This window comes from Scomber scombrus, chromosome 12, assembly GCF_963691925.1.
Source record: "Scomber scombrus chromosome 12, fScoSco1.1, whole genome shotgun sequence".
Lineage (NCBI taxonomy): Eukaryota > Metazoa > Chordata > Actinopteri > Scombriformes > Scombridae > Scomber > Scomber scombrus.
The window spans coordinates 21736875-21763947 of record NC_084981.1 but is presented as its reverse complement, the minus strand read 5'-3'; the positions used below and the strand labels follow the sequence as shown (position 1 = coordinate 21763947).

The 27073-nt window shown below is 37.9% G+C and overlaps 1 protein-coding gene across 1 annotated transcript in view; it reads left to right on the top strand.

Annotated features, from left to right (window-relative positions):
- kcnh1a (potassium voltage-gated channel, subfamily H (eag-related), member 1a) overlaps positions 1 to 26114 on the top strand; it is a 41979-nt gene extending 15865 nt beyond the window's left edge. The window contains exons 7-12 of the mRNA XM_062430104.1: positions 6444 to 6601; positions 8498 to 8769; positions 14818 to 15017; positions 16431 to 16683; positions 20296 to 20492; positions 25248 to 26114. Coding sequence (XP_062286088.1) covers positions 6444 to 6601; positions 8498 to 8769; positions 14818 to 15017; positions 16431 to 16683; positions 20296 to 20492; positions 25248 to 26114 — 1947 coding nt within the window. The remainder of the gene's footprint in view (positions 1 to 6443; positions 6602 to 8497; positions 8770 to 14817; positions 15018 to 16430; positions 16684 to 20295; positions 20493 to 25247) is intronic.
- Positions 26115 to 27073: the final 959 nt, after the last annotated feature.

The window sequence follows — 27073 nt, the reverse complement described above, 5'->3', positions numbered from 1 at the left end:
CCAAACAAGCATTTTGAGTCGGCAACTTCACTTAAACTGGAAACTACTGCTTATAAAGGTGAGTAAATGTTACTATATGACTGTGTTAGAAGGTGTATAGTAAATCTGTCTCTTTTTTTCTCGTTGATCTTGACCACAAAGAAAGAAAAACATATTTATGTGTTGTTCAGCTGTGATATAACATTGCTTGTATCTACATTTATTTCAGTGAGGAACGAAAATTATGTTAGAGGATGGCTACATGTTAAAATATTGCATGTAGGCATATCATATTTTGTATGTTTTGGTGATTTTTATGTACTGAAAATCAGTTGTATCTTTATGGTCCAACCAGACACAAATGTTCGTGGATATCCCCGTTTGTTTTCTTCCAACACTCACACACACATTTATTAAATGGAGCCTCGGGGTCCGGCACTTTTCATTATATCAATGCTTCACTGTGTGCGTGCTCGTGTGTGCTTAAATGTGTCACAGCTGACGATGTGTGTGTATCATTGCGACAGCGTGGTCGCGTAAAATGCTGTGATAGCATTTAACAGCACAGTGTTGGTGGGCTCTCGGGGGCTGTCTGGTTGCACATACACCACAGGGTAATATGAAACACTGTGGTAATGCTTCAAAAAAGGCTTGTTTGTGGCCAGCGAGCACTGAGTTGTATTTGCAGATCAAGCATTTTTTACCCTTTCTGCTCTTTCAACACTTCAGCATCCTGAACGCTGACAAGTTCAAGTGTCTGGAGCAAAAGGGTCAGCAGAAACAAAAAACAAAGATTTAAAGGATAACGCTGGCTGGTGCTATTCGAACTTTAAAAACAACAATAAATTAATTTTAATAACAAGTAGTGTCTGTTTAGCCTGATATAATTTGTTCTTTCTTTCCATAGAAGACTGTTGTCCAAATACACATTACAGAGCCACACTGATGCAAGCATTCACTGTATAGTCCACTGTACAGTAGGTTTGCAATTTTGTTATGCTGTCTACTAAAAATGATTACTGCTCGAATGATTAGTTGATTAAACTGCAACAATTTAGAAATTAAATTAAGTCAAAAATATCTGTGGTTCCAGCTTCTTAAATCTTGAATAATTGCTGGTTTTCTTGGTGGTTGAAGATTGTAAACTTACTATTTTTAGGTTTTGGTCAATGAGTCAGACTAAACAACCAATTTAAATATTGTTGATTAATTAATTGTTGATTATTCGAGAAGATAATGAGTGTATTAATTGTGAACTTTCAGTGTTCACTAACCTGAGAGACAACTACCATCATGCATTGTGCAAACAAAAAAATGTATATGTGATGACTACAATATAATAACTATGAATTACTTTAATCACCTATAAATAATAACTAGACATCCTGCAGCATATGATCTTTTATAGAGAGCTGGAGTCATGACATCACATCACTGTAACTCATCAGCATTTTTTCCATTTGTCTTTCTGGAAAAATGAAGCGAGTTCTTCGAGTTCACTTTTTATATTCTGAGACAAATCGGCATCCACTGCAGCAGTTGTCATTGATGGACTCGCCTCATTTGTTAAAAGATGACGTTTAAACCCAGGACGTCTAAGGCTTATGGGAAATATTGGGACCATTGTTGCATGCCATTCTCCTCTCTGTAAAAAAAACATAAAAGTCTCTCATTTATATCTACGACGCATTTATTTCCACAAATGAAGATCAGTGTTTTGAAAAACTGCATACCCCCGCGTTTCCTGTCTTTCTGCACTTTGGAAGAAACGTACAAAAAATCCGAAAATGAATGAATCACAGAACATACTGCTGACAGAGACGTTGGTCCAAACCTGGACGTCTACTTATTTATGTATTTACAAATATCAATGTGATTTTGAAAGATTATTTTTTACTTTTGGGACAGAACCCAAAAGTTCTGGTTTCACTTCGGTTGTGCGAGTAGCTAAATGATGGTGGATTAGTGAGTGATTGTCATGGCAACAGGAAACCATGACTTTGAGCATGTCTGAACCTGAAAAATCAGTATACTGGATACATTCACTGTAATTATATGATATACTTTATAACCAAATGCATTGGTGTGGCTCTTTTGTGTCTCTTTGGTAGTTTTTTTAACAACAGTTGAAATATTTCAGCCTTTGTCTACACAGATAAAACTTGTAGCAGAATGAACTGTTGCTTTCTGTCTTTTAGGGAATTTAATGGAAGTAATAAAATGATAAATCAACACCAGCTTTACGATTTTTTACTCATTATGCAGTCAGGCCTAGGGTTTGTGCACTTTAGTAGTATTGTTAAATAAGTAAGGAGATGATATGTAGAAATGTAATAAAAAATAGATAATTGATTAATCAATTACCAAGCAAGCCAGACATTTCTGGTTAAAACTTCTCAAATGTGAGAACTTTCTCTCTTGTATATCATTATATGCTGACTATCTGCTTAAAGGGAATATGAGGATATCACCTTGAGCTCTGGAAAAATGTGATCAGCATTTCCTGTGACAATTTTTGACATTTTAGAGACTTAATGACTATTCAAGCAGTTCATGAAAATAATTGTTTGTTTCAGTCCTGCCCTGAACAGTACAGTGCTTTACACTCAGCTGTGCGGTTCACATTTTGAGCATGTTAGGGATGTGGCTTTAAGCCAGCAACATAGCTATGACCGTCCACTACCAGGATCATCTCTCAGTGTGTTTCTGCAACAACTCAGTGACTCCAATTTGTTCCAAATTGCTTTGAGGCAATCCATGGCAAGGGTAAATGAGAGCGAATAAACAATTGCCCGTGTTATTAAACCGGCACCGAAACATCTTGCCACTGCTACAGAGCTTAACGACTGACATGAATAACTATGATGGCCGCTTTCCCCAACAGGTTCCCAAATAGGGAAAGGAAGATCATTAATGAGAAGCGGCTGTCAGAGTTATTCTAGACAATCTTAAAGAGCTGTACATCACCTCGAGCCTGACTGAGCCTCACAGTCATTGAGTCATTTCACTTTCTAATGACTGAGAACTCAAAACAACAACAAAATGATCCGCTTCATGTTGCCTACCAAGTGTTTTAGCAAAAAAGCTCTTCCAGGGACACAAAGTGACGGAGCTTTCAACGCATGCTTCAGTCATCCTGCACACGCTTTACGAACACTGAGAAAGTTTTTGTTTTGTTGTGTTTCTTTTCATTTAGAACCTTTATTGAATATTGATTTTCTCATGTGTTTTATTCATCGCTTACTACTGATCAAGTGTCTTCTCTCTTACTTGTGCCTCGTTTTTGTTTTTCTTCTTTTTCATCCCTCCGTTCTGTTTGCATGCCCCCCCTCCCTTCCTCTTCTGCCTGTATTCATGCATGGGACGTGATGGGAAGAATTGGAACCACCGAGCTGTCACTCAAGTAGGCTTCAGTTTGATTAGAATATGATAATGAACAGTTTTGTGTTTTTATTTTGCTCATAGACACATGCACACACATTGTACATGAGCCCTCAATCAGGCTTTAACAACAGTAGTCGCACACTCATCACATTTGCATTTATTCTTGCACCGACGTTTCAGCTGTAGTGCTCGATGAGAGTGCAGCAGCAGAGGCATCAATGCATGAAATAAATGTCAGAGGAAGTGAGTTAAGGATTATGCAGCTTGTTTTTGTTTTTTTCTATCCTCGCTTAAGCATTTCATTGCCAGGAGCTAACAACTATCTGATTGTGTTCTACAATTTGTAAAATGAACAGCTTCATTAAAGCTGCATGAGTGCTGATTCAGTCCTGATGTCAGCAAAAAACATGTCTGCAGCAACAAGACACTGAAAGGGTTAAAACTTCATCTGCAACACTTAACTTCTAATTCCCTCTTTAGCATTTATAAGCAATATTTAAACATTTAATAAGTGCATTATAAGACACTATAATGTCTTTATTTTTTAATAAAAGCGTTTATTAATGTAGTATTTGTCAACAATTATAACTTATACTTCTCTATATTACTACATCTGTGTTTTATGATATTGCAGTTCATGAAATTCATGATATTTGAATACACCAGCCTCCTCTTATGGGTGCTCACAGCACAAGTTAATCAATAAAACATTGACTTTTTAAACAACAACTACATTATGGTGTGTTATAAATCATTTATGAACTGTATACCCACTGCTTATAAATGCTAAACAGAGGGAGGGTTAAAGATGAGTGTTCCCAAGTCATCCTGGCATTGAAAATGTGAATTAATAGGAAAGACGGGCTCTTAAGGATTGGTGAAGTCTGGTGATACTCTGCATTTTTGTTCCCCTTATCGTCAAAATATGCCATTAAAAAGTAAATTAACAATGATTTGATCTTACTTACAATTGACTGTGTATCTTACTCCTCTGTACCATAGACCTCCCAGCTGTTTGAGGAAATAACTTGTATAGATTTATATATTTGTCTATTTTTCTTCTTTGTCCGCAGTAGGAAACGTCTTCAGTAGGGGCTCAATGTCTAAGACAGGCTGGGGAAGTAGAAAAATATTGACAGACGGGGAAATATATTGTTGGTTTTGGCCTTTAAAATGGATTTGTTAAAAATAATAATAAAAATAAGCACTTTTAGCAGAGAAATAGCTAGCATAAAACCCTCCCTGCAATATCACAAATTATTGTTTTTTTCAAGCCCAAAAATGCTATAAGTTTGAATTTGTGACCTTTAAAGGTGTAGTAGGTGTAATTTTTAACTTGATCTAGCCAGACTGTTTCCAGTCTTTCAAACTAAGCCAATAACTTGCTCTAGCTCCATATTTACAGTAGGGCACTGACATCAGAGGGCTGTCGATATTCTTATCTAACTCAAAATCAAAACAGCCAATATGGCCAAAATATCAAACTATTCCTTTAGTTAACTTTATTTTATTTTGCAGAGTTTGCTGCACAACTCAAATATATGATTTAACTGATAATTGAATTTTGTTGGGGGGCTCAGGTCTGTAAAGTGATTGTAGAGGAGCTGAGGTGGATCAGATCAGATCAAGTGACAGCGAGCACTGCAGTTGTACTCGCATTGCAGACCACAGCACATTAGTAAAATCAATATCCCTCCCAACAAACACACACACACACACAGAGAGAGAGAGAGAGAGAGAGAGAGAGAGAGAGAGAGAGAGAGAGAGAGAGAGAGAGAGAGAGAGAGAGAGAAAGAGTACCACCCGCACAGACTGTCACAAAGAAGACTGATGGCATTGTATATATCTGTTTGAATCACTGGGTGGGTTTTTCAATATACCGTTAAGCTGAGTAGACATTTAGCTGCTGGTCATGTAACCGTTAGATGTTGTAAGAGTTCATCACATGGCACAGGGATGTTTTTAAATTTAACTCCAGATATGTTAACTGCATCATGTTTGTATATTCTGTGTTTGCCGTATTACATTTACTTTACAAGTTTATACACATTCATACCAATTCTTTAAAATGCTTTAAAGAAAAAGAAATTCGACTGAAAAACGACTCATTCATTACCACATTAAATCTCCTTCGCCCTCATTAAAAATACAAACTCTATGAATGTGCAAATATTTTTCATGTCACAATCTCCAAATCAAAATACTTCACTTTAAAGTCCACTCTCAGTGTTCAGTTCAGTTCAAATCAAGATTGTAGAAAACCGGAACTCTGATCTTCAGTGAGCTCAGAGAAACTAAATGTGAAAACAGCCTTCTAGTGTCAGACTCTGCACATATTCTGCACAGCGAAGCTCAAACATCCAACTGGGGGAACAAGATGAAAAAAAAAACATATTTTGAGTTGAAATATATACTTTGAATATCTGAAGTCAGACCTTGAACAAACCCAGGAGTACATCACTTCATCAAACTTTATGTTCACACTGGGTCACTAAGGCGAGGTCTGCTGCTGAATATTAGATTAATTACAAATGAGTTAACAGTTAACAGATGTATTTTTTATTTATTCCTTTATTTACACAGGTAGTCTCATTAGGATCTCTCTTCTTCAAGACAGTAAACATGTACAGTTTAACCCTAACCCTTGACATGTTTTTCCTAATTAAAATATATTAACTCTCACATTAGTCCTAAAGAGCTATTTTAACCCTTTTATGACAACTTAATTTAACCACTTAAAGGCTGTGTGTTGTTTGTGGTCCTTCATGGGTCAAGACAGTATTGTACAAGATAGACAGATTAATAGACAGATGGGTAGTGCAAGAAAGAGGAATATAGGAAAACAGAATATTAGCTATGAACTGAATTAAAATTAAAAAAACAAAGGACTATAAGATAAATATCAACAATGATAAAGAATTAGAGCAATTTTGGTATTGATTAACTTTTTCTTTTAATTACAAACTGACAGTAAAACTTCAAGTATTTTAACCTATTAAAAATCTGATATCAATGATTGTTTTTGCCTTGCATAAATATTTCTCTCTCTCTCTCTCTCTCCTCTTTCATTCGTCTTTTAGGGGATCAGCAGTCTCTTCAGTTCACTCAAGGTTGTTCGCCTCCTCCGTTTGGGTCGGGTCGCCCGTAAACTGGATCACTACATCGAGTACGGAGCGGCTGTGCTGGTCCTGCTGGTGTGTGTTTTTGGACTGGCGGCTCATTGGCTGGCCTGCATTTGGTATGTTCCTAGTCATGACATTTGTTTTTGTTCATTTTTTATTACATTTCACCAGAGAAACTCCACATCTGTCACACATCTGCCATACATCTTACAGTGCAACTTATTACAGACAGTACACATATTTCAATCAGGATTTCATTCACAAAATTGTCGAAAAGTGAATAAAAACAGAGAAATTTAAAGTTGGAGTTACCACACTAGCACATATACTGTATATTACACACACATTATGAGACTGTTACGTTCTGTCATCACCATGATACATTAATACTCCAGCCAATTATTAAAATGAGGTGATTGATTAAGATAATTAATGCATTCATTAGCTGTTATTTTTTTGTCAACATACTTGTTTTCACACATTAAAACGGTATGTTTTTTTGTACCTTAAAGCCAGAGAGAGTCAGAGTGGTGCCAAGAGAATTTGTTTTTCCTCATTAAAATGCAAATTTATGGAGCATGGACCTCCAAAGTCTAATCAGATCATCTACTCTACAGGGGCAAAGTGTGGTGGAAGCATTAAGTTTCCATCATGTGATTTATTATGTTTATGAGAACGTCTACACTCATACACAGATGGATCAGACAGACAGATGCCAACATGAAAACTTACAGTAGGCTAATGTCCTGCATACATAAAAACAGGGAAAATGTGTTTACACCAATATACCGATTTTTCCTTTGCAGATTTCCTTTTATGGTCAAATTATTTATTTTTATTAATCTCCAGCTGCACAAAATAACAGCTTTTACATGTCATCGTATTTACATATTCACATATTCATCATCAAACATAATATGATTTTCGTCGATAAGATTTCAAATAACACACAGTTTGATAATGATAATAACTATGATTAAACTTTGAAGCTGATTTTGCTCCAAACCCAGGCGACTCAGGTCCCAGTAAATATAGCTCCTGTATGATTTCCCCTCTGTGTGGTGTCTGTGGTTGCCATGGTTACATGACAAGCTGTGGCAGCAAGTTGGGAAAAAAAAGAAAAAGAAAGTTAAACCGGCATCAATTCAGATGACAGCAGCTAATAGCCGTGTCCGTTCACAACAACGGCATCAAATCCTGTCAAGGTTTACCTCTGAAAAAGGAATGAAACAAGTCTAAAAGAGGGGGGGGGGGGGGGGGGGGGGGAATGCACCATATGCTGAACATTGAAAGGGAAATGCACAAAAGATGTAAAAGTATTTCTTTTGAAATGTTCATCACATCAACAGAAATCCCAAAATAGACAGAAGGAAGAAAACAAAAAGACTGTAAACATTGTTTGCTGCATTGTCAGACTCATAGACTGTATATGAATGTTTGGAGCTGCTATCTTACTGTGCACACTTGGGCTAAAGATAGCTACTTTAGCTAAATTGTACTAACGGGTATCATAATGAAGTAACATCAAAATTACCGAAATATTGCCACAATAGTCCAAGTGCGAGTCCTGGAGCTGTTGGCAGAGCAGCGGATGAGCCAACTGTCCATCACAGCTGTCATTCAACGCCCACACAGCAGACATCAAAGCTGCTGTAAATTTTCAGATCTTCTTAACAGAGATATCTTCCAAAAGAAACACCAGCACACTTAATAGAGGGTCTGAATTTCGTGATTGAGACCCCAATTACTCTTTTAAAATAATTATTAACCTAGTATTTCCAAAGAGAAATTGAAACTTTTTGAATGGGAGTCAATTGGAGCCAGGGATTTTTTGAAGCCAGCTTCTAGCGGTCTTCGCTGGCACTGCACTTTAAGGTACTTCCACATTTGTTTCAGCCTCAAACTATGATAGATGCCCCTTGGTTGGATTCCCCATATGTTTATTCTGAGGGCTTTTTTCTTCTCATCTCTCAGACTACTTTCCTCTCTATTTCTGCCCCTTCACACTCCAGGTACAGCATCGGTGATTACGAGGTTATCGATGAAGAAACCAACATTGTGCGCATGGACAGCTGGCTGTACATCCTGGCTGAGACGGTGGGCAGGCCGTACCGCTTCAACGCCAGCGGCTCAGGGAAGTGGGAGGGCGGCCCAAACAAGGACTCTGTCTACATCACTTCCTTGTACTTCACCATGACCAGCCTGACGAGTATCGGCTTTGGAAACATTGCCCCAACCACAGATGGAGAGAAAATCTTTGCTGTGGCCATGATGATGATTGGATGTGAGTGGAGGCGTTTTATCTTCTCTCTAATGTAGCAGATACATGATACATGAGAAGTGTGAATACGCTCTTTAAAGCCACAATCCATTGAGGTAGGTAGATAAATGAATTATAGATAGAGCCATTGCTGTTCAGAAAATAGACCTCTACAGATGATTAACTGAACAATATATTCAAACTCCCTTGTAACTTTGAATATGCCGCTCAGGTTGAATAATTTTCTAATGTCACCAACGCTGACTGCACTTTTATTTAAACTACCATAAACCTCTGTTCTCAAAGGCTTATTCAGAGCTTTCTACCAACTCTTCTGTAGATAGGGAACACTTTCATTTCTGGGAAATTTTAGTTTATACCATAATATTTTTAAACATTTATTCACATTCTCATGCCAGGATATATGATATTTAAATATAATTGAGAGATGAGAGATGAGATTGATGATAAAATGTGTCATTAATGTTTCAGAGTTAATTTATCATCAATTCATCAAAAAAACATCTGACAGTCTTTACTTTTTTGTAAACTTTTGAAATGAAAATAAAAAGGAAACGTCAATTTTCCAGCATGAAATGTCTCTCACAAAGCAGCATCCAGCCTGATAATGAGACTGAATTGAATTTTTGTTTTCACTTCATTAATTCATCTCACACAGGAGCATTTAGCAGTAGCGGTTGTTAGGGGAGGTCAACTTAACTTTTGTCATATTAATTGAGGAAATATGCTGACTTAAGAGTTGTTTTTGTCTACATCAACTTGCAGCAATCTGGACATCTGCGTCAATCCTGTCTGTGCTTGTTGCGATTTGATGATTTTTCTGTCACAGTTTTTCTGGCTCTGGTGAAGGAAGGTGATGTTTTCAATCCCGCTTACAAAGCTCAGATTGACTGTTCTTAGCAGCCGTCATTGAACACATCACCAAACTGCTGCAAAAAATATAAAAAGTTTCTTATGGATTTACTGAGTAACTACAAAGAATCACAGCTAGTAAAACTGAAATAAACTAAATACATTGATACAGTATGCTGTGTGAATGTATGTCACATTCATACAATGTAAAAAAGTACGTTTTTAAAGCTTTTTAAAAACGTCTCTGTAGCTTTTGTCAGTCTGTCAGTTTCTTTTTCAGCCCGTAAACGTCTACTTTAATACAGTGTCATGCAGTACAGAAGGAGCTGCTGTTCTTGCCTTCATTGGACTCATTACCTCAGTCTGCTGTGTGATATTGTGCTGAATTATTAAGATTTACTGGAGCGTGATGCATCACACTGAAGTTCTCAATATTTCTGAAACGCCTCATGAAAACAAAACACAGCTGAAACAACGAATAAGAAGGATACTCCTCTGAGATAGAGACACTGAGACAGAGTTTAGTGGAGCATTTCTAACAAGAGTGTGGGCTTACTGGCAGTTCAAATATGTCAACATCTGAAAAAAATTAAAAAGGAAAATATAATTTAAATGTAATGTCATTAAAAATTTAGAAAAATTTAATTAAAGGATTTTTTTGTTGATTTTCGACCTTATCTCTCCTAATTGGGGATATAATGTGAAAAAAACCTGCAGTTGTTGATGTGCACAGGGACATAATTGGAGGCACAGAAAGAATTACAGCCCAGCTTCATGATATTTGGCTGAATATTGTGCTGTGGAATCAGACAGAGTGTGAAGGAGGAAGTGACCACTAGAGCGACGTTACAACCGCATCCTGAGGTTAAATCTGTGATTCTACTGACAACGAACCAGAGAATATTGAGCCTTAGGTGGACCCAAAAATCGAATCCAAAACAAAAAACAATTAGCTTTATAATATAATGTCGGAGCAAAGATGTCACACCACTATTACGAATTATGAGGCTGAATATAGTGCTGTGGAATCGGACAGAATTAGTGATGCTTTTTAAACCTGACTTGTTTAACTATTTTCTGACAGAATATATCAGATTTGAACTCTGAATAGATAACAGCACATCAGTGACTGCGTTACCTGTAACTTATGGCTCCCTTTTGTCCAAAATGATGAAAAAGAAACACTGTTTGGTTGCAGTTTTTCAAACCTTCATCCGATCACGATTGTTCCCCAAACTAAGCTGAAATGGAGACGGCACACTGGGAGGTTTATTGACTGTCCACCGGCAGCTCTGGTAGCATTCTGGCTTGTGTGTCAGTAAGTTTGCAATGAGCCACAAACCTGACTCCTGTGCGCCATTAGTTTTATGATTCTCACACACCGGTACGATAAACTCAGACTCAATGAGTAAAAAAAACATTGTAAATGAAAATAAGCCTCAGTAAAGAAAAACTGCTCACTAACTTTACCTCTGCTAACCGGTCGCTGGAAATGTACTTTTCACCTGTGTGCCATAAACACACTATCAGTAGTGGATTGGACATGTGAAACGCATATTGTAGGATTTAAGAGTGGTATGGGAAATCTACAGCCTTTTTCACAGTTTTCTCTAGTCATAAAACACCAATTTAAAAAAAAAAACCCTGCATGTTTCTTCTACATAGGTGCCCTAGTTTCAAGAAATCATCATATTCACAGCTGTGAAGTTTCCCATTTCCCTAATAGTATGAATAATGTCTATATATGTCACCTCTTCTGGTTTAACAACACACAGAACTGTCGACCTAATTAACATTGACTGGATTGTTATTTTGTTAATAAAGCTTCCCTCACTAACTAACTAACAATAATCTGCTAAGAAGGAAGCAGATTTTCACAGCATGTCCTTCTTCTTTTCGCATCTCAGTTTGAAACATTTATAAGGCACCTTCTGCTTGTTGTGTGGCTCATAATACAGTATACCACGCGGTGTCATTATGTGTGACTGCACATGAAGAGCAACACCTCGGAGCAATAACTGACACTGCCACATCAATTTAGCACAGCACTCCCTCCGATCCCTCTGCAATCACTCTTCACCTCTGTTGTACTTTTTTCAGCAGCCACAGTCTGAACCCTGAGACGAGAGTATGATTATCCCCTCACTCTCTCTCTATACCTTTTGGCTGTTCAGTTTTATGAATACAACCTCAGGAGAATCGGAAAAACTCATCTGCACACTTGTCTCTGTTTTACATTTTTTGTTGTGAGATACAAATCATCTTAAAAGCCAGACAGTCTCGGGGGGATTCAGTTGTAGATGCAATCTACTGTAGTTCGTGGCTGTTCTCTATGAAATATGGATGCCCTGATACTGTTCTATTTTTACCATCAGCACTGGATCGGTGCTGGCAGTAGAAGATCACAGTGTGACGAGGGACTGGGAGTGGGGGGGGGGGTTGGCATGGGGAAGGGAGTTGTTGGGGGGGGGGGGGGGGGGTAGTACCATGCATATGTCTTGTTTCTATAGCAACTGCTGGCCCGGGGCTCGAGTTTCTGACAACTGTCTTTTAACTACCTTCAAACAAACCAGCTGTTGTATGCTGAGCAACGCTGCGACAAAGTTGTGTACGTCAGCAAGTAGAAAGTAATGTCAGGGACTAGATGAAGCTCCGTTTTCCAAAGGGACTGATTGAGTTTCCTTTGTTACAGCATTTTCTGCTTATCAGAGAATTGAGAGTTGCCATCTGTGCTCAAGCTCGAGGTAGCCATCGAAAAGAGACGACTGTCAAAACATCTTAGATTCAGTGGGCTCAGACCTTTTAAAAAAAAACAAACCCTTCTTGACCCGTCAGCTTTCTGATTTTGATGCCTACAAAATGTGCAGTGCTGAGAATATGTTACAAATAAAAACACATTAGGTGATAATAAAAAACAGCCGTACACTGCAGAGCTGGGGACTCGGACTCGCGACTCGGACTCGAGTTGCACTTAAGTCTCACTAAACTGTGACTTCAGACTCGACTTGGACTCGACCTCAAAAGACTTCAGACTTGACTTCGACTCGAGGCTCGAGACTCGCGAACCACCTTTATTTCATGTTATTATTATTATTCTCATTATTTATCTGTCATTCATCTTTTTGTACGATCTCTGGCTCTGAGCTAGATGTAAACACCAACGTCATGCCACGCGCATGCACCGTGTGTGAAGCGCGCATCTTCAGTATCAGACATTGACAATGGCGAGTGCGACAAGTTCAGCAGGAGTGCCTCAGATCATTACGTTTGGATACAATGCCTTCACACTCCCGTTTTTCCCTGGTTCTCCCATATTTCGAACCCATCTCCCGCCGCCTCCCGTCATTTCTCCCGTAATTGACAAGCCCCAAATTTGTTTGTTAATAATAATAAGAAGCGCACAATAGCAAAGGTTTTATTTTGAAAGCTCAGACAGGAAACCACCGCAACTCCGTTATTTAGTGCCACTAACTTAGTGGCTCCGCTGCTAATTATTAAAAAACACAACGTTGCGTTAACTATGGTCATTTTATATATATTTTATAATATCCCCACACATTCCCTGCTGTGTGTTGTGTTAAGCAGCAGATAAAAGGTGTGTTTGTACCACAGTGTTAAACTGCAGTGCAGTGTTTCTGTGATGTTCATGTTTTGTTCATTTTGTTATATTTTACAACATTGTTAAAATAATTATTTTTTTGTTGAAGAAAAAACAGTTATGGAATTGAAATAATTCTTAGTGTGTGTTTCTTCACATCACATTGCAGTAGATTCTCTATAGTGAACCTACAATTGATACATTTTCATACTGTCCTATATCAAGGTCTAGGTCAAGGTAATAGCCGAAGGTAGATTTGGTTCCAGTCTCAGGAGAGGGCATCTCAACATACAAACAGATACATACATACAAACTTCAGTGACAGCAGACAGTTAAAACACCACAAAAACAGACATGGGCAGGTGCTCGCAAGGCTAACTGATCAGGATGAAAGATTGTACAGCTCTAAGGTCAGAATTTGAATTTGATTTAGTGTTGGCGAGAGACTTGAGACTTGACTCGGACTCTTGACCAGAGACTTGAGACTTGACTTGGACTTGATCCTCAAAGACTTGAGACTTGACTTGGACTCTAGCTCAAAGACTTGAGACTTGACTTGGACTTGTAAAAAATGACTTGTAAACAGCTCTGGTACACTGTAACGCTTAATAACGCTGCGGTACCATTAAGCTCTAGTGATGAAAAGATGAAAGTTGCAGTTATCCTCGACCTTAAGGAATTTTGATAGCTTTTCTTTTTATTAGTATTATTCCCTGTGCAATTTCCCAACACTTTGATTGAGCATCATAAAAAAAACCCCAAACAAACATGATACACAAACACATGCACAGGTTACTGTCATCATCTGAAGATAATTGAAATGTGTGGCTGGCATGTTTCCTCTCCGTCCCTTGTAGCAGGGCTAATTAGGGCTCGATTGCCAGGAGAACACTACACACACTGAGCAGGCATCTGATAGCTTTGATCCACGCACACGCCAGCTGTTACACCGGTTCAACAAACCAACCACGTCCGAGATGCACCGCTATATGCTGTCTTTTTCTTTTCTATAATTCCTCTATCATAAGACAAGTTAGTAGGATGAAACTACACAAACTCAAATTGTGGATTTTTTTAAAGACCCAGCCTTGGGAAAATTTGTGTCCTCATAAAAATTGTCAATGTCCTGTCAAGTGAGTTTTTTTTTCTCCTGATTTTTTTAAAAAATTTTTTTACATATCCTTAAGTACAATGTATGTTCATGTTAAATACTCCTACAACATTGTGCTCTTGCTTTAATATGCCTTCAATAAATATTTCAAAACCTACTGATCCACGTGATGAGCTGAGAAGTGAATGTAGATCATTTTCTGAAAAATCAATGACGGAAGGATTTCACTCATAGTCACACATTATTTGCATCTTTCCGTCCCTTTAAATGTCTTTCTATATGATGTCAACACAGCCAACCACCAGACAAAACTTTTCAAATATTTTGTAATTATAATTATTGTAATTATTACACAAATTTGGCCCAACTTGTGTGACTGAGTAAAGTTACAGTACATGTAGTGGTAATTTATCTTCAAGACCAACACAGATTGTTTGATGACACTTCATATGCTCAAACTATCCTTTTCCTCTTCTCCATCTTTCCGCAGCCCTTCTTTATGCCACCATCTTTGGTAACGTAACGACAATCTTCCAGCAGATGTACGCCAACACGAACCGTTATCATGAAATGCTGAACAGCGTCCGGGACTTCCTCAAGCTCTACCAGGTGCCCAAGGGCTTGAGCGAAAGGGTCATGGACTACATTGCATCAACCTGGTCCATGTCACGGGGTATAGACACTGAAAAGGTACGCAAATCTGTAGGCTGCATTGTCCAAAAGTTAGTAAATGCTTTAAAATGTCTAAAATCTATCTTCTCAGCAAACAAGCATTTTTCCTAAACGATTCCTCTAATGTGCCACTGTAAAACTGCTTCATTTGTTTCCAGTTCAGGGTTTTCATTGTCAACTTGTTTTGTAAAAGTAATGCAATGATTGTTTTGAAAAGCAGACAGTGATGGCAGCCATCCTACTGAATTCAGATGATGCTAAATTGATTGCAGTGGAAGTGGAAATCATACATGAAAGCAGATACATTCAACTTATGGTCTGGTTGATTTTAAAGCCACATTGTATCACTTGTGGGTTTGAATCTACCTTTCCAAAATCCAATCATGGAAATAGTTTTAGTTTATCACCTTAAATTAGAAATATAATGTCTAACTAAGCAAGTATTTCTCCATTAAGTGATCAAATGGTGCTTCTTATTGTGTTCCTCTTCAGGTGGTAATCTTGTGCTGCATCAACTACTGTATATCATTTATTTGTTTGGCTTAAGGCCACACTAAAGGGTCTAAAAATGGCACATAATCCCTCTCTGCTTGACATTCATCTTCAAAGAGATTTGTTTTAAAGGCAGAGCCATGCGACGGCCTGGCATCCTGTTGATTAGGTGTACTTGAACAACATGCTGCCACTCAGTGACACTCAGCAGAGAGGCAGCTGGACTCTGAACCGGTCGCAGCTTCCATGTGACCTTCATGTGAAACTCCAACATGAAACATAGATCACAGTGGACATACTTTGAATATATAAATATATATATATATAAAATGTGACTACAGATAAAGGTCTACCAGAGTCTTGCATTTTCATTAAGTTTCCTCCTCCTGTCCTTTCACAAAACAATCGCAGCTCAAGGTCCACTTAATAACTTCTCTTGTCCTTTTTTCCCCCTGGCATTGTTTGTTCACACTTGACCGAGTCTTGAATGTGATGAATAAGGTTAAAATGTATTGAAGTCCGTCCACCAGCACAGGACTAAAACCCAGATCTTAGAAATATTGAGGACATGATTCAAAATTGTTCACCTTTTATCTATTTATTCAACTGAAAATATATTTTCTGTAAATCTGATCTTTTCCCACAAGTGTCTACATGCTATTTCAAAGCCAGAACCACATTGTAAGGGACACATTTTGACATTTTGGGTGGAGAAAAACCAAAATCCCTATATTTTTTGTTATTTATTACATTTATTTGTCAGATTTAAGAATATTGATTATCAGACATAATTTTTTTAAACTCACCATGTGTCATTTATGAGTAATTGTAGAGTATAAATCCTCTCTCAGATCCTTAAAACCCAAAATCCAAGAATACAGAGGACATGTCCTTCAGTATCAGTCAGACTTTTTATCTTTGCAATCTTTGCTTTTCCAGGTGTTGCAGATTTGTCCAAAGGACATGAGAGCAGATATTTGCGTTCATCTCAACCGGAAGGTTTTTAAAGAGCATCCAGCTTTCCGGCTGGCCAGCGACGGGTGTCTCAGAGCGTTGGCCATGGAGTTTCAGACCATCCACTGTGCGCCTGGTGATCTCATCTACCACGCTGGTGAAAGTGTGGACAGCCTCTGTTTTGTGGTGTCTGGATCGCTGGAGGTTATTCAGGATGATGAGGTGGTGGCCATTTTAGGTGAGTTGAGCACTTTTATTCAGTGTTGTTTTTCTCTCTAAACATGTTAAGAGTTTAGAGTAAAAGTCACTATGTGCTTTTGATTTAATGTGTTTCACTTTAAGGACTTAATTTCTTCTTTTTGTAAATATTCCTGACACATAAAAGTGTTTTGCCATACTGGTTACATAATATTATAATATTTTTTTCTTTACATAGTTGTGATCATGTGTGCTTAAATAACTTCATGCAACCAGGACTTCTGATAACTTTCTTTATCGACTAATCTGTCAATTATCTTTTCAATTTATTGATTCCATTTTGTCACAAAATGAAGGAAAATATCCCCCATCACAACTTTCCAGATCCCAAGATGACATCCTCAATAGTCCAAAACCCAAAGATATTCAGTTTACAATCATACAGACAAAGAAAATCAACAAATGTTTGCATTTGAGAAGCTGAAAATAAACTTTTTCCCCCACAATTTTTGCTTGAAACATAACTGAAATGATTATTTCTATTATTAGAATAATTGACGATTTGTTTTCTGTTGATCAGCTATAAGCATTGGCTAATGAACTAATTGTTTCATATCATATCTAATCAGAAGATTGATATAATACATAATGGAATTAATCACTTTATTGATGAAAGAGGCAGTCAAGGCTTCTCATCTACTGACTGCCAAAGTACCTGACCCAGATCTGCCCTGTTTTTTCAGAATATAAATTTATGGTTTGTTTGTATATATATATATAATTGGTCTCTTTTAAAATACAACTGGAACCAAAAATACAAGATGCAGATTTGCTGCTATTTTGCCCGTAACTGAATTCATCATCTGAGAGTCCCAGCAACACCAAAAGACTGGGCATTGACGACAGCAGACAGATTCTTCAGAGAAACTTTCTGCGGGCACTGTTGTAAGAAAATGTTTTTGCATCATAGTACAACATTTTATTTGTTAGAGGACTTATTTTAAATCCCCCTTTTTCATTTCTGTGCAGCAGCACTTTCTAAAATGTTTCTGACTGCAGTGAAAGCTGAGCCCTTTGGGGATCGCTGTCTGCTGAGTCATGAACTCGGGATTTGAACACAGACACATGATCCTCTCAGAAAGATTTTGAATACGCTCGGCCAACTTGATCTTAGTTTCAATCTTAAGAAAACCACAAATCCTCTTCAGGACGGCTCACACATTTTTTTAACTGTGGTCTGTAAATAAAGCCCTCATGAATCAGTATTAAACAAACACAATCCTGCACGAACAAAATTACTGTTTATATATTTTTTGAGGTTTTTTTTAACACAAATAAACACTTACATTTTTTAAATACACACAAAATAGCATGCACACAGTACAATAAGCTCCCCGATTGTATTAAAAAAGTCTTATTATAAATATCTAGCTGAGCCTTGAGTGGTGTTCTCAGCATTTGTGTGACTTAAATGAAGTGTTTTTTTTCCATTTGAGGAGAATGTCAAGTAAGTGGTGCACAGACAGCAACAAGCTTGGTGTGCAAAAGGTCAGGATCAATAACTGTGATAAATAAAGACAAAAGCTATTTAACATGTGAATGTGGGTGATCCGGCTGCACCTGCATCTTATCTTTTTGTGGAAAAAGTGTCACTAATTTGCCCGTTCGCTCTTCCATCACACCTTAATGTTGTTGAAGAAATTAGCTTACTGTAGTTATCTCTATCTACTTTATCAAGATACAAAAGAGAGGAGCTTTATCTTTGCTTATGCCAATTCAGTTAAATCCCAGAAGAGTATTTGCTTTTTAAAACTTCATCCATTATTTTGCCAAATAATTGATTGCATAATGGATACTCTGGCAACCCCAGAGAAACCATCTTGGCTGTTTTTCGTCAATAACTTCCTTCATCCAACAAGCAATATACTGTCAAGCTGATACCATTGACCAAGACGAAGATTGTAAAGGAGCCCCAAGTGAGAAACAAGTTACTGTTATGAATCACATTAACATCACCCATAAACATCCTAATGGCACTGTGGAAAAGAAACAACCTGTAAAGTAAACCGTAAAGCAGCAGCTCTAAATCTTATTTATCACTGTAACTCATCTATGTGTCAGCGAAAGGGTTATTCATTCTTTTTGCAACTTGAATGCTTAATTATTTTCTGTCGTAGGCTGCATTTTATTCAGGTTGTCATCAAGCGGTTCATAGAAGTAATCAGACACATTTCAGACACATTAAATCAGATTCATGAATATTTTCTACAGTCATCGTGTATGAGGAGCTGTTGATTTAGATGTTAATTGTGTTGAGTCATAATATACTTAGTGGTTTTATGTTGTTTTATGGCCATGTCGAGTCTTTCAGACTTCAAGTAGCACCCTCGATGACTCACTGGTGTGGTTAGCTCTGACTGTGCTGCACAAGTGACAGTATGTTGAGTGCTTACAAATACTTAAATTATCTAATGTGCTACAGACTTTTTTATACCACGTGTCAAGTGTCTATAAAAACTGTGCAAATATTGTCCTGGTCAACAGGTTAAACACCATTCAATGTGCAACCTATATTTAGCTGCAGGTAACTGTATGCTGTTATCTTTTAACTCTGATATTTCACTCTGAGGTGCCCTGATACAGAAAATGAAGGATTCTGACAGAGAAATATGTTTTTCCCTTCGTTTAGTGTCTCATTAATTACCTATTGAACACCTCAGAATGATTTATTACTTGCATTTTAGGGTTCAATTCACTTAAAACTATAAACAAGCAGAGTGTGACAGCATGTGGGGCAAAATCAAGTAATTATATGGGTGATATAGAATTAGGATAATTTTTTAATAGCACATCCTTTGCAAAAGGGTTTATACAGTGTAACTACTGGTTTTATTAGTGGTAAAAGGATATTCAAGGTTTTAAAGTCCATTTTTATACAATGCACATGTCCAAATAAAATACTTTTTTTGTTACTCTTGTCCATACTGGCAGTGAAGAGATCTCCTCTCAAAGCACTTTCAATTTAAAAAGTGCTTTGAGATTGATGGGGTACAACATCTACAGTCCTTATTCTGTTTAAAAATAACTTCTAGAGTTCAGCTGAAGTTAATATGAAGCTGCATAGCTAAAGTGGGAATCTTCTAAAGATACAGCCTTTTACTATAAAACTTCTAGTATAACATAAAATGTTTTGGCTTTGACTGAATGTCTGAGTGCATTTTTGGACAGAAAGAGGATTGTGGATGTTGTTCCCCATCACTGACATTGAAATGGTTTTCCAGCACTGAGAGGAGGAACCATTACAGCAACCAATATCTCTTTCAATTTACATAGGGGCATGTGAATATTACTTTAACAAAGACTTGAAAAATGTGGACATATGCTTTAATAAATCACTTAACCACAGGCATGAGGGCTTATTAGACAGTGAGAAAGCCATGAGTATCTATTAAAGCTACAATATGTAACTTTTCACCTTAAACTGTCTTAAAATGACAAGGCATATGTTATATGATATTTGTTGGGGTGTCAAACCACATTATCCTAAATATTTCCAACAATGTTCAAACCCAGAGTAATCCATAATTTTAATCAAGGTACTAGTCTCTTTCATTTGGTCGAGACAGACTTAATTTCTGCCCTCCTTCCGCAGGTAAGGGAGATGTATTTGGAGATGTTTTCTGGAAAGAAGTGACTCTCGCTCAAGCCTGCGCCAACGTCCGTGCCCTGACCTACTGTGACCTGCACGTCATCAAACGCGATGCCTTGCAGAAGGTGCTGGAGTTTTACACGGCGTTCTCCAACCACTTCTCAAGAAATCTGCTGCTCACTTACAACTTGCGTAAGAGGGTGAGTGACTCCTCAAACATCAAAGATAAAAATAACTTACAGTGAACTCAAATATAAACCCAGTCAGATTTGGTTTTACAGCCTTTACACAACACATTTTATGTTGGAAAACTTAAGATTTCAGCTCCCTCATTTCCACAACAGCTGTATACATAGAGGTTGTTAGAATATAATAAACTACATGAATTCTGTCGTTGAAGTTTACACAATTAAAAAAAAAAAAAAAAAAAAAAAAAAATATATATATATATATATATATAAACAAATATGGCCAAAAAGAAAGGAAGTAAAAAATTGACAATATCAACATTATTAGAATACTTAGTTCCAAGTTAGTTGGTATAATTGGCTTTAAAGGCTGTTTGTCATACTGACGATGTTAACATAATGTTATATGTTGTTGACCTCAGACAAAATATTAGAAACACTTCTTAGTCTACCTCGAAATAATTAATCATCTACAGCTTCCTAAGTTACCATGAAGTTTAATCAAGACCTCTCTAAAACAGTTTAAACACAAACCATAACTTTAATGGTTGTATTTATTGCAGGGCTGTATTAAACTGATATAATTATAGCTCTAACTGTACCTAACACTGGCAACTGATTATATAGTCTGTTGTATGAAGCTGAGAAATTACATTTTGTTGATGTAAAATATGATTTATTAATATTAATCTGGTTTAAATGTATATACCTTAAACTTTTCATGAAATCATATCTTAATTTAATCATTTTAAGTAATAGCCCTTTAATATACAGTAAAATGTCACAATGAAACAAGGATTTTAAACTTTTCCCCATTGTTTATCTGCTTCATGAAATATGATTAGTTAGATTTTCAGCTCCCTCTGATCTTTTACTCTTCCTCTGGCTAGGCCATTATTTTTAATAAGTGCTTGTACTTTATGTGGACATCTTATACTTTTTATATTATGGTGACAGTTTATAATTGCTGTCATGTTTTTGTGATGTGGTTCACAGAGACCATGTAGTAATAAGAGCGAGCAAGTACAGTTACTGCTTTTCTTTCTACAGGTACAGTTTTTTGTTCTCTTTAGCTGAGAGTTAGATGCAAAGATCGATACTACTCTCATGTTTGTCAGTTAAATGTGGAGCTAGACAGGAGAATGGAAACAAAGGGAAGCAGCTAGCCAGCATTTATCTGGAGGTAAGAACATCCTCTAAAGCTGGAGCTCTACTGGAATGTCTTTGCATGATTTTACAGTTCAAAAAACTCTTTATGCAGCCCCTCAGTTCAGCTTCTGTCTGAAAACAGGCCGTTTTGATTCCTGTTTCTTTAAGACCTGATGAGCCTACTCTGTTCTGATTGGCCAGCTCTTGAAAGACACTGTTCAACAGACCTCTACTGGTCCTGAAAGCTACATAACGTTACAAAATGTAGTGCTAGGATTTAATTTTTACTCAAAATGGAAACCTTTCAAATACATCAGTACAATTTTAAAGATCCACATTAAGTGAGTGGACAAGATGGACAACCCATTGAACAGCCATTTTTATGAGTATGCAAAAAATCTGATATCAGTTTGATTAAGAAAAAAATCATTGCAACCGCAGCATTCAGAGCAGGATAAGGTAATGGCACACACATGTTAGAGAGATCCACCAGGCATAGAAACTAATCATTATTCCATTCTCATAATATTCTGTGAAAACTCTCACCAATCATATCATCCGGTCCGAATGATATGATTGGCCGAGCGACCTGCCTGTTTTCCGCTTCCGCATTACGTAATCGCGCACACCCCCACCCGGAAGAGAGTCTGTTGTGGATCCACGGCATTATAATACATCCATGATCCACAGAGATAGCCGTAAACAGACAGTAGCGACTGACAATGACCGACAAAAGCGGGCCACGGCTTCCACCTCCAGCCGCTCCCACGGGGAAAAAGAAAACTATATATATATGGTGCGCGTTCGCAGAGGGGAAGGGAGTGCGGGGGTGGGACAAAGGAGGGAGGAAGGGTTGTTGCTGTTCAAGTTTTTGTGCTTTTTAGTGCTGTGTGAAAGGTAAGAGTAGCTTTAACATCAACATCCAACATAGACAGACATGACAGTATATAAATAATAGAGAATCAAAAAAATCATAACATGACCCCATAACTTTCCCTTTCCTCTTTATTATTACTTATTGCTATTGCTGCTAACCAAAATATTGAGCACATAATTCCTTTAGAAAATATCTTTTTGCTACATTTATGGCAGGATTTTTTTATTTATTTATTTTTTTGTAATAACAGATTTACACCTGACCACAGTCAGACGTCAAACATATTAAACATCTAAACAACCCAAACTACAGCACATACAAAAAACACACTTCCATTAAATTGTCACCATATTATTAAATCCCCTCTCACATCCTCCATTCAGAAATGAAGAGCTGTGATCAACAACACAATTGTAGCTACCAATCATTACTTCATTCATAATAAGGCTAGTCTGTCCAAGAGGCTGCAACTGAGATTAAATTGCCTGCATGTGAAGAGGCAATCTCATCTGCTGCATTGAATTTACTATTCACAAGGGTCCTATACTTTTTGAATGTATACAGCAGGGAAATCCTGAGATGGATTGAATCAAGAGCCAAAAGCTGCCTTCAAATGGAGCTCGTGAGGTTGTGTTTCCGACTTGGGAAATCCAGCACACGACACGTTCGGCTTTCAAGTGGTTTAAATTGTTATAACACAGTTGCTCAGGGACTGAGAAATGGATGTTTTCAGAAATAATGAGTGATTTTGTGCTTATTGTAATCCAGCCTCATGCTCAGGAAAGGCAAAATAGTAGATGATAAAAATGTGTTCTCTATGTGGGCTTGGACTTTTTTTTTCTTCTTCAAAGTGCCAGTGCAAGTCATTGTGCCCAAACTTGGAGCTATCATAAAATGTCCACTTTCTAAATTGTTCACGACAGCTGCTTGTCATTTAACTACCCGTCTCTTCTCCAGAACACTGAAAAAATGACCCCACTTTTCCTTCCAGGCATTTTTTGTAGTAAGTATTTTCTCATAGAGGGAAAATGGTTAAAGAAAGAAATATTTCGGGGAATTGGCTGATTCGCTTTTTTTCCAAGAGTTAAATGAAAAGATTGATCCCACTCTCATATCTGCACAATACATATGACGCTACAACCAGCAGCCAGTTAGTTTAGCTTGACATAAAGACAATTTTGTTTGTATGCAAGACATAAACAAGATGTAACCTGTTAATTAGTGAACTTTACAGGTGCTGGTATGCAGATATGTTTTTTATTTAATGTCACGTTGTTCCTTTATAAGTATATCTAATGTGGTTCTGGATGTTAAAGATTGCTATAAGTAAAACTATCCCAACTCATGGTCCACTTACCAGTTTTTTTCCCAGAGTTTTCGACTGTAACACACAGTCTTCATTGTCTTGGACATGGATATGTTGGCACGCCAGGTGTAGTAGTTACTGTTCTGATTTAGCACTTTTAGGACTTCTGAACTTGGCTTATAAGTAGCAGATGGTCTTAAAGACAGCCTTGAAGACCATGTGCTATACTATCATAATTGATATTTAACTCATGGTTTGTTTTTGTAGTTGTTAAATACTAACAAGATAAAAAAAAATGTAAAAGTGTATTTAGCCTTTAAAGGACAGGTTCACAGTTTCTCAAGTCTGTCTCAAAACAACAGAACCCAAATGAACAATGGAACAGGTTCTCTTTAGAAGATCCCTTCATAATGTACTTTCAGTGTAAGTGATGTACCACAAAATCCACAGTCCTCATTTTGAGCATGTGAATATAATAAGAGGCTTCAGCCCTCTGTGTTCGTCAAATAAAGTAGATATCTTCCACAGTTAGTCATCTTAATAAAAAAAAAGCCTCTTTGTGTCTCGACAGACAGGGTTTTCCTGCTTAGCTGCAGTGGAAGGATCTGAACAAGGGGGAATTTGGCACAATAGAGAGAGTAACTTTCAAGGACATTGCCTTGATTTGACAAATTTAGATGGCTGAATCCACATTTTAGCTTCAAATAAACTTTTAAACACATTGTTACATTAAAAGGGCTGTGGACGTTATTCCCCCATCACTTAAATTGAACATGCATTATGAAGAGATTTCTTAAAGTGGAATTTTTTTTCAACATGATTTATTTCCCATAAGTGTGTCCTTTGTGGCTGTATGGGTCATGCTAACTGGGCCAGTACGAACAAGAGGAATGATTACAGCAATTAAAATGTGTTAGTGAGTTCATTTTGGCACCAGTTTTTTGTTTTAGACTTGAAAAATTGAGAACCTATCTTTTTTAACTACAGCCTAATTGGGAAGAGAGAAGACCAAGTTACAGACATCATCATTGCACAAAAACAACATCAATCCATAATGCAGAAGGAAAACTGTAAAGCAGAAATTGGTGACACAAATGCTTAAAACAGTTGTCCATTAGCAGCTGCATAACAAGCTAACAATGTGTTGTCACACACTGAAGCCAGAGGCGTGATATGAACTTTCCCTCTGTGTCATGGGAATAGCCTCTTTGAGATGGCATTTACAAAGCACACACAATTTGGAACACATCTTCCTCACATAAACTCTACAATCAACAAACTAGACACACCTGACCCTGGTTTTATGCTATTATTTGTTCACTTGATTATACTCAAGTGACTCAAAGCAGAGGCAATACAATATCATGTGTTTGTGTGCTGTCAAACACACACTGATTGTTATTATGAATCATAAGAACTTTAAATTCTCTTGTAGATCGTCTTCCGAAAGATCAGTGATGTGAAACGAGAGGAGGAGGAGCGACAGAGACGTAAAAATGAAGCCCCTCTGAACTTGCCACCAGATCATCCAGTACGAAAACTCTTCCAGCGCTTTAGACAGCAGAAAGAAGCCCGCCTGGTGACAGACAAGCCAGAGGATGACCATGATATCGAGAAGGGCCAGGTGTTCGTGGACATCCCTATAGCTAATACAGCCATTACTACTACCAGCATTGTCACAGTAACAGAAAGCCCAGCAACACCCTCATCTTCCACGCCTTCATCTTCAACACCCCCCAACTGTACTCCTACAGACAAGGCGAAGCTGCAGGTGCCGCCCCCGGTTTCCCTTGTGGGAGGTCGGGTTGCTGAGCCAGTCAAAGTGAAAGGCTGGGGTCGCTTCAAAGAGTCAATGGCCAAAACTGACAACTGGAACAAAGTGTCTAAAGCCGAGTCTATGGAGACTTTGCCTGAACGGACCAAGGGGCACGAATCACAGATGTCTCTAAAGAAGACGGACTCATGTGACAGCGGTATCACCAAAAGTGACCTGCGCCTTGACAAAGTCGGTGACTTCCGCTTGACCCCGCAGGACCGCAGTCCAGTGCAGCCCCCGGAGACCCGACACCCCTTCTACCCCATCCCAGAGCAAACACTTCAGGCTTCACTTCAGGAGCTAAAGCTGGAGCTGAAGGACGACCTCAAGAACCTAAATGTTCGAATGTCTGGGCTGGAGGCGCAACTCACTGAAGCACTTCAACTCCTCAAAGCGAGGAAATCAGCTGCTGGATCTCCGCAGCATCTCTTTGACATTTCTAGACCTGCTTCACCTGAACTCGACAAAGAAGACATCTTCTCTTGAAACATGGAGGACTCATCAAGCAACAGTTTACTGTGAACTCAGCTTGAATCCAGTAATATCCACATTACTTGGATAGCTGGGGCTGTACTGGGCGCACCCTTTAGATTAGGCAACAGTGGTGGTCTTCAGGACTCACCGGCCTTAATCCCAGGTGTTCCTATTGGTTAACAAGGGAACGTCACGCAGAGAAGCCGAGGTTGTAGCCCAGATTTTGGTGTCAAACAGTTGCAACATTGAACGCTTGGAGGTTACCTGACAGCCGTATGTTTGTATATATGTTTGACTTATTTTTCCAGTGCACTATAATGGAAAAATAGCTTGAGTGTCAAACTCCTACGAGAGTTTGAGAGCCTCAACAGAAGCACGCAGTTGTACCTCTGTTGGAAGGCTTCATTAGAAGCAGCATGACCCACTGGTTTGTTATTGAATCATTTATATAAGAGTCTTTGCATGTCACATAAAATAGACACGTGCCTCGAATTTGCAAATGGTGCATATTTGATTCATTGAGGCCACATACCCAGACATTTTGCATTGTTTCTCAGTGACAGTGAAAAAGGACAGTCTTTACAGCTGTTGGAACAGTCTCAGAGTAATTTCCTCAAGCAGTTGATGAACTGCTCTTGTTATATCAATTGCCAGGATCATTATGAATTATACAACAGATAACTCCAGCCAAACAATCTCATTATCAAAGACATCTTTCTGCAGAACTGCAGATTTCCATAAGCCGTGGATAGATGTGCTTGATGAAAAGTTATTCATCTTTCCTGCTATCTAGTATTACACTACTATAAACACTACAGCCACATACAGTACATAATACATACACTGCATGAAAGCCATGTATAATTATGTTATTTTAAAACCCATGAACACAGTAAGGTAGTATCCAATGTTTAGAGTTTGCAGGCTGTTACAAAAGTGTCTTCACGTAAACAACACCAGATAAGAGGACT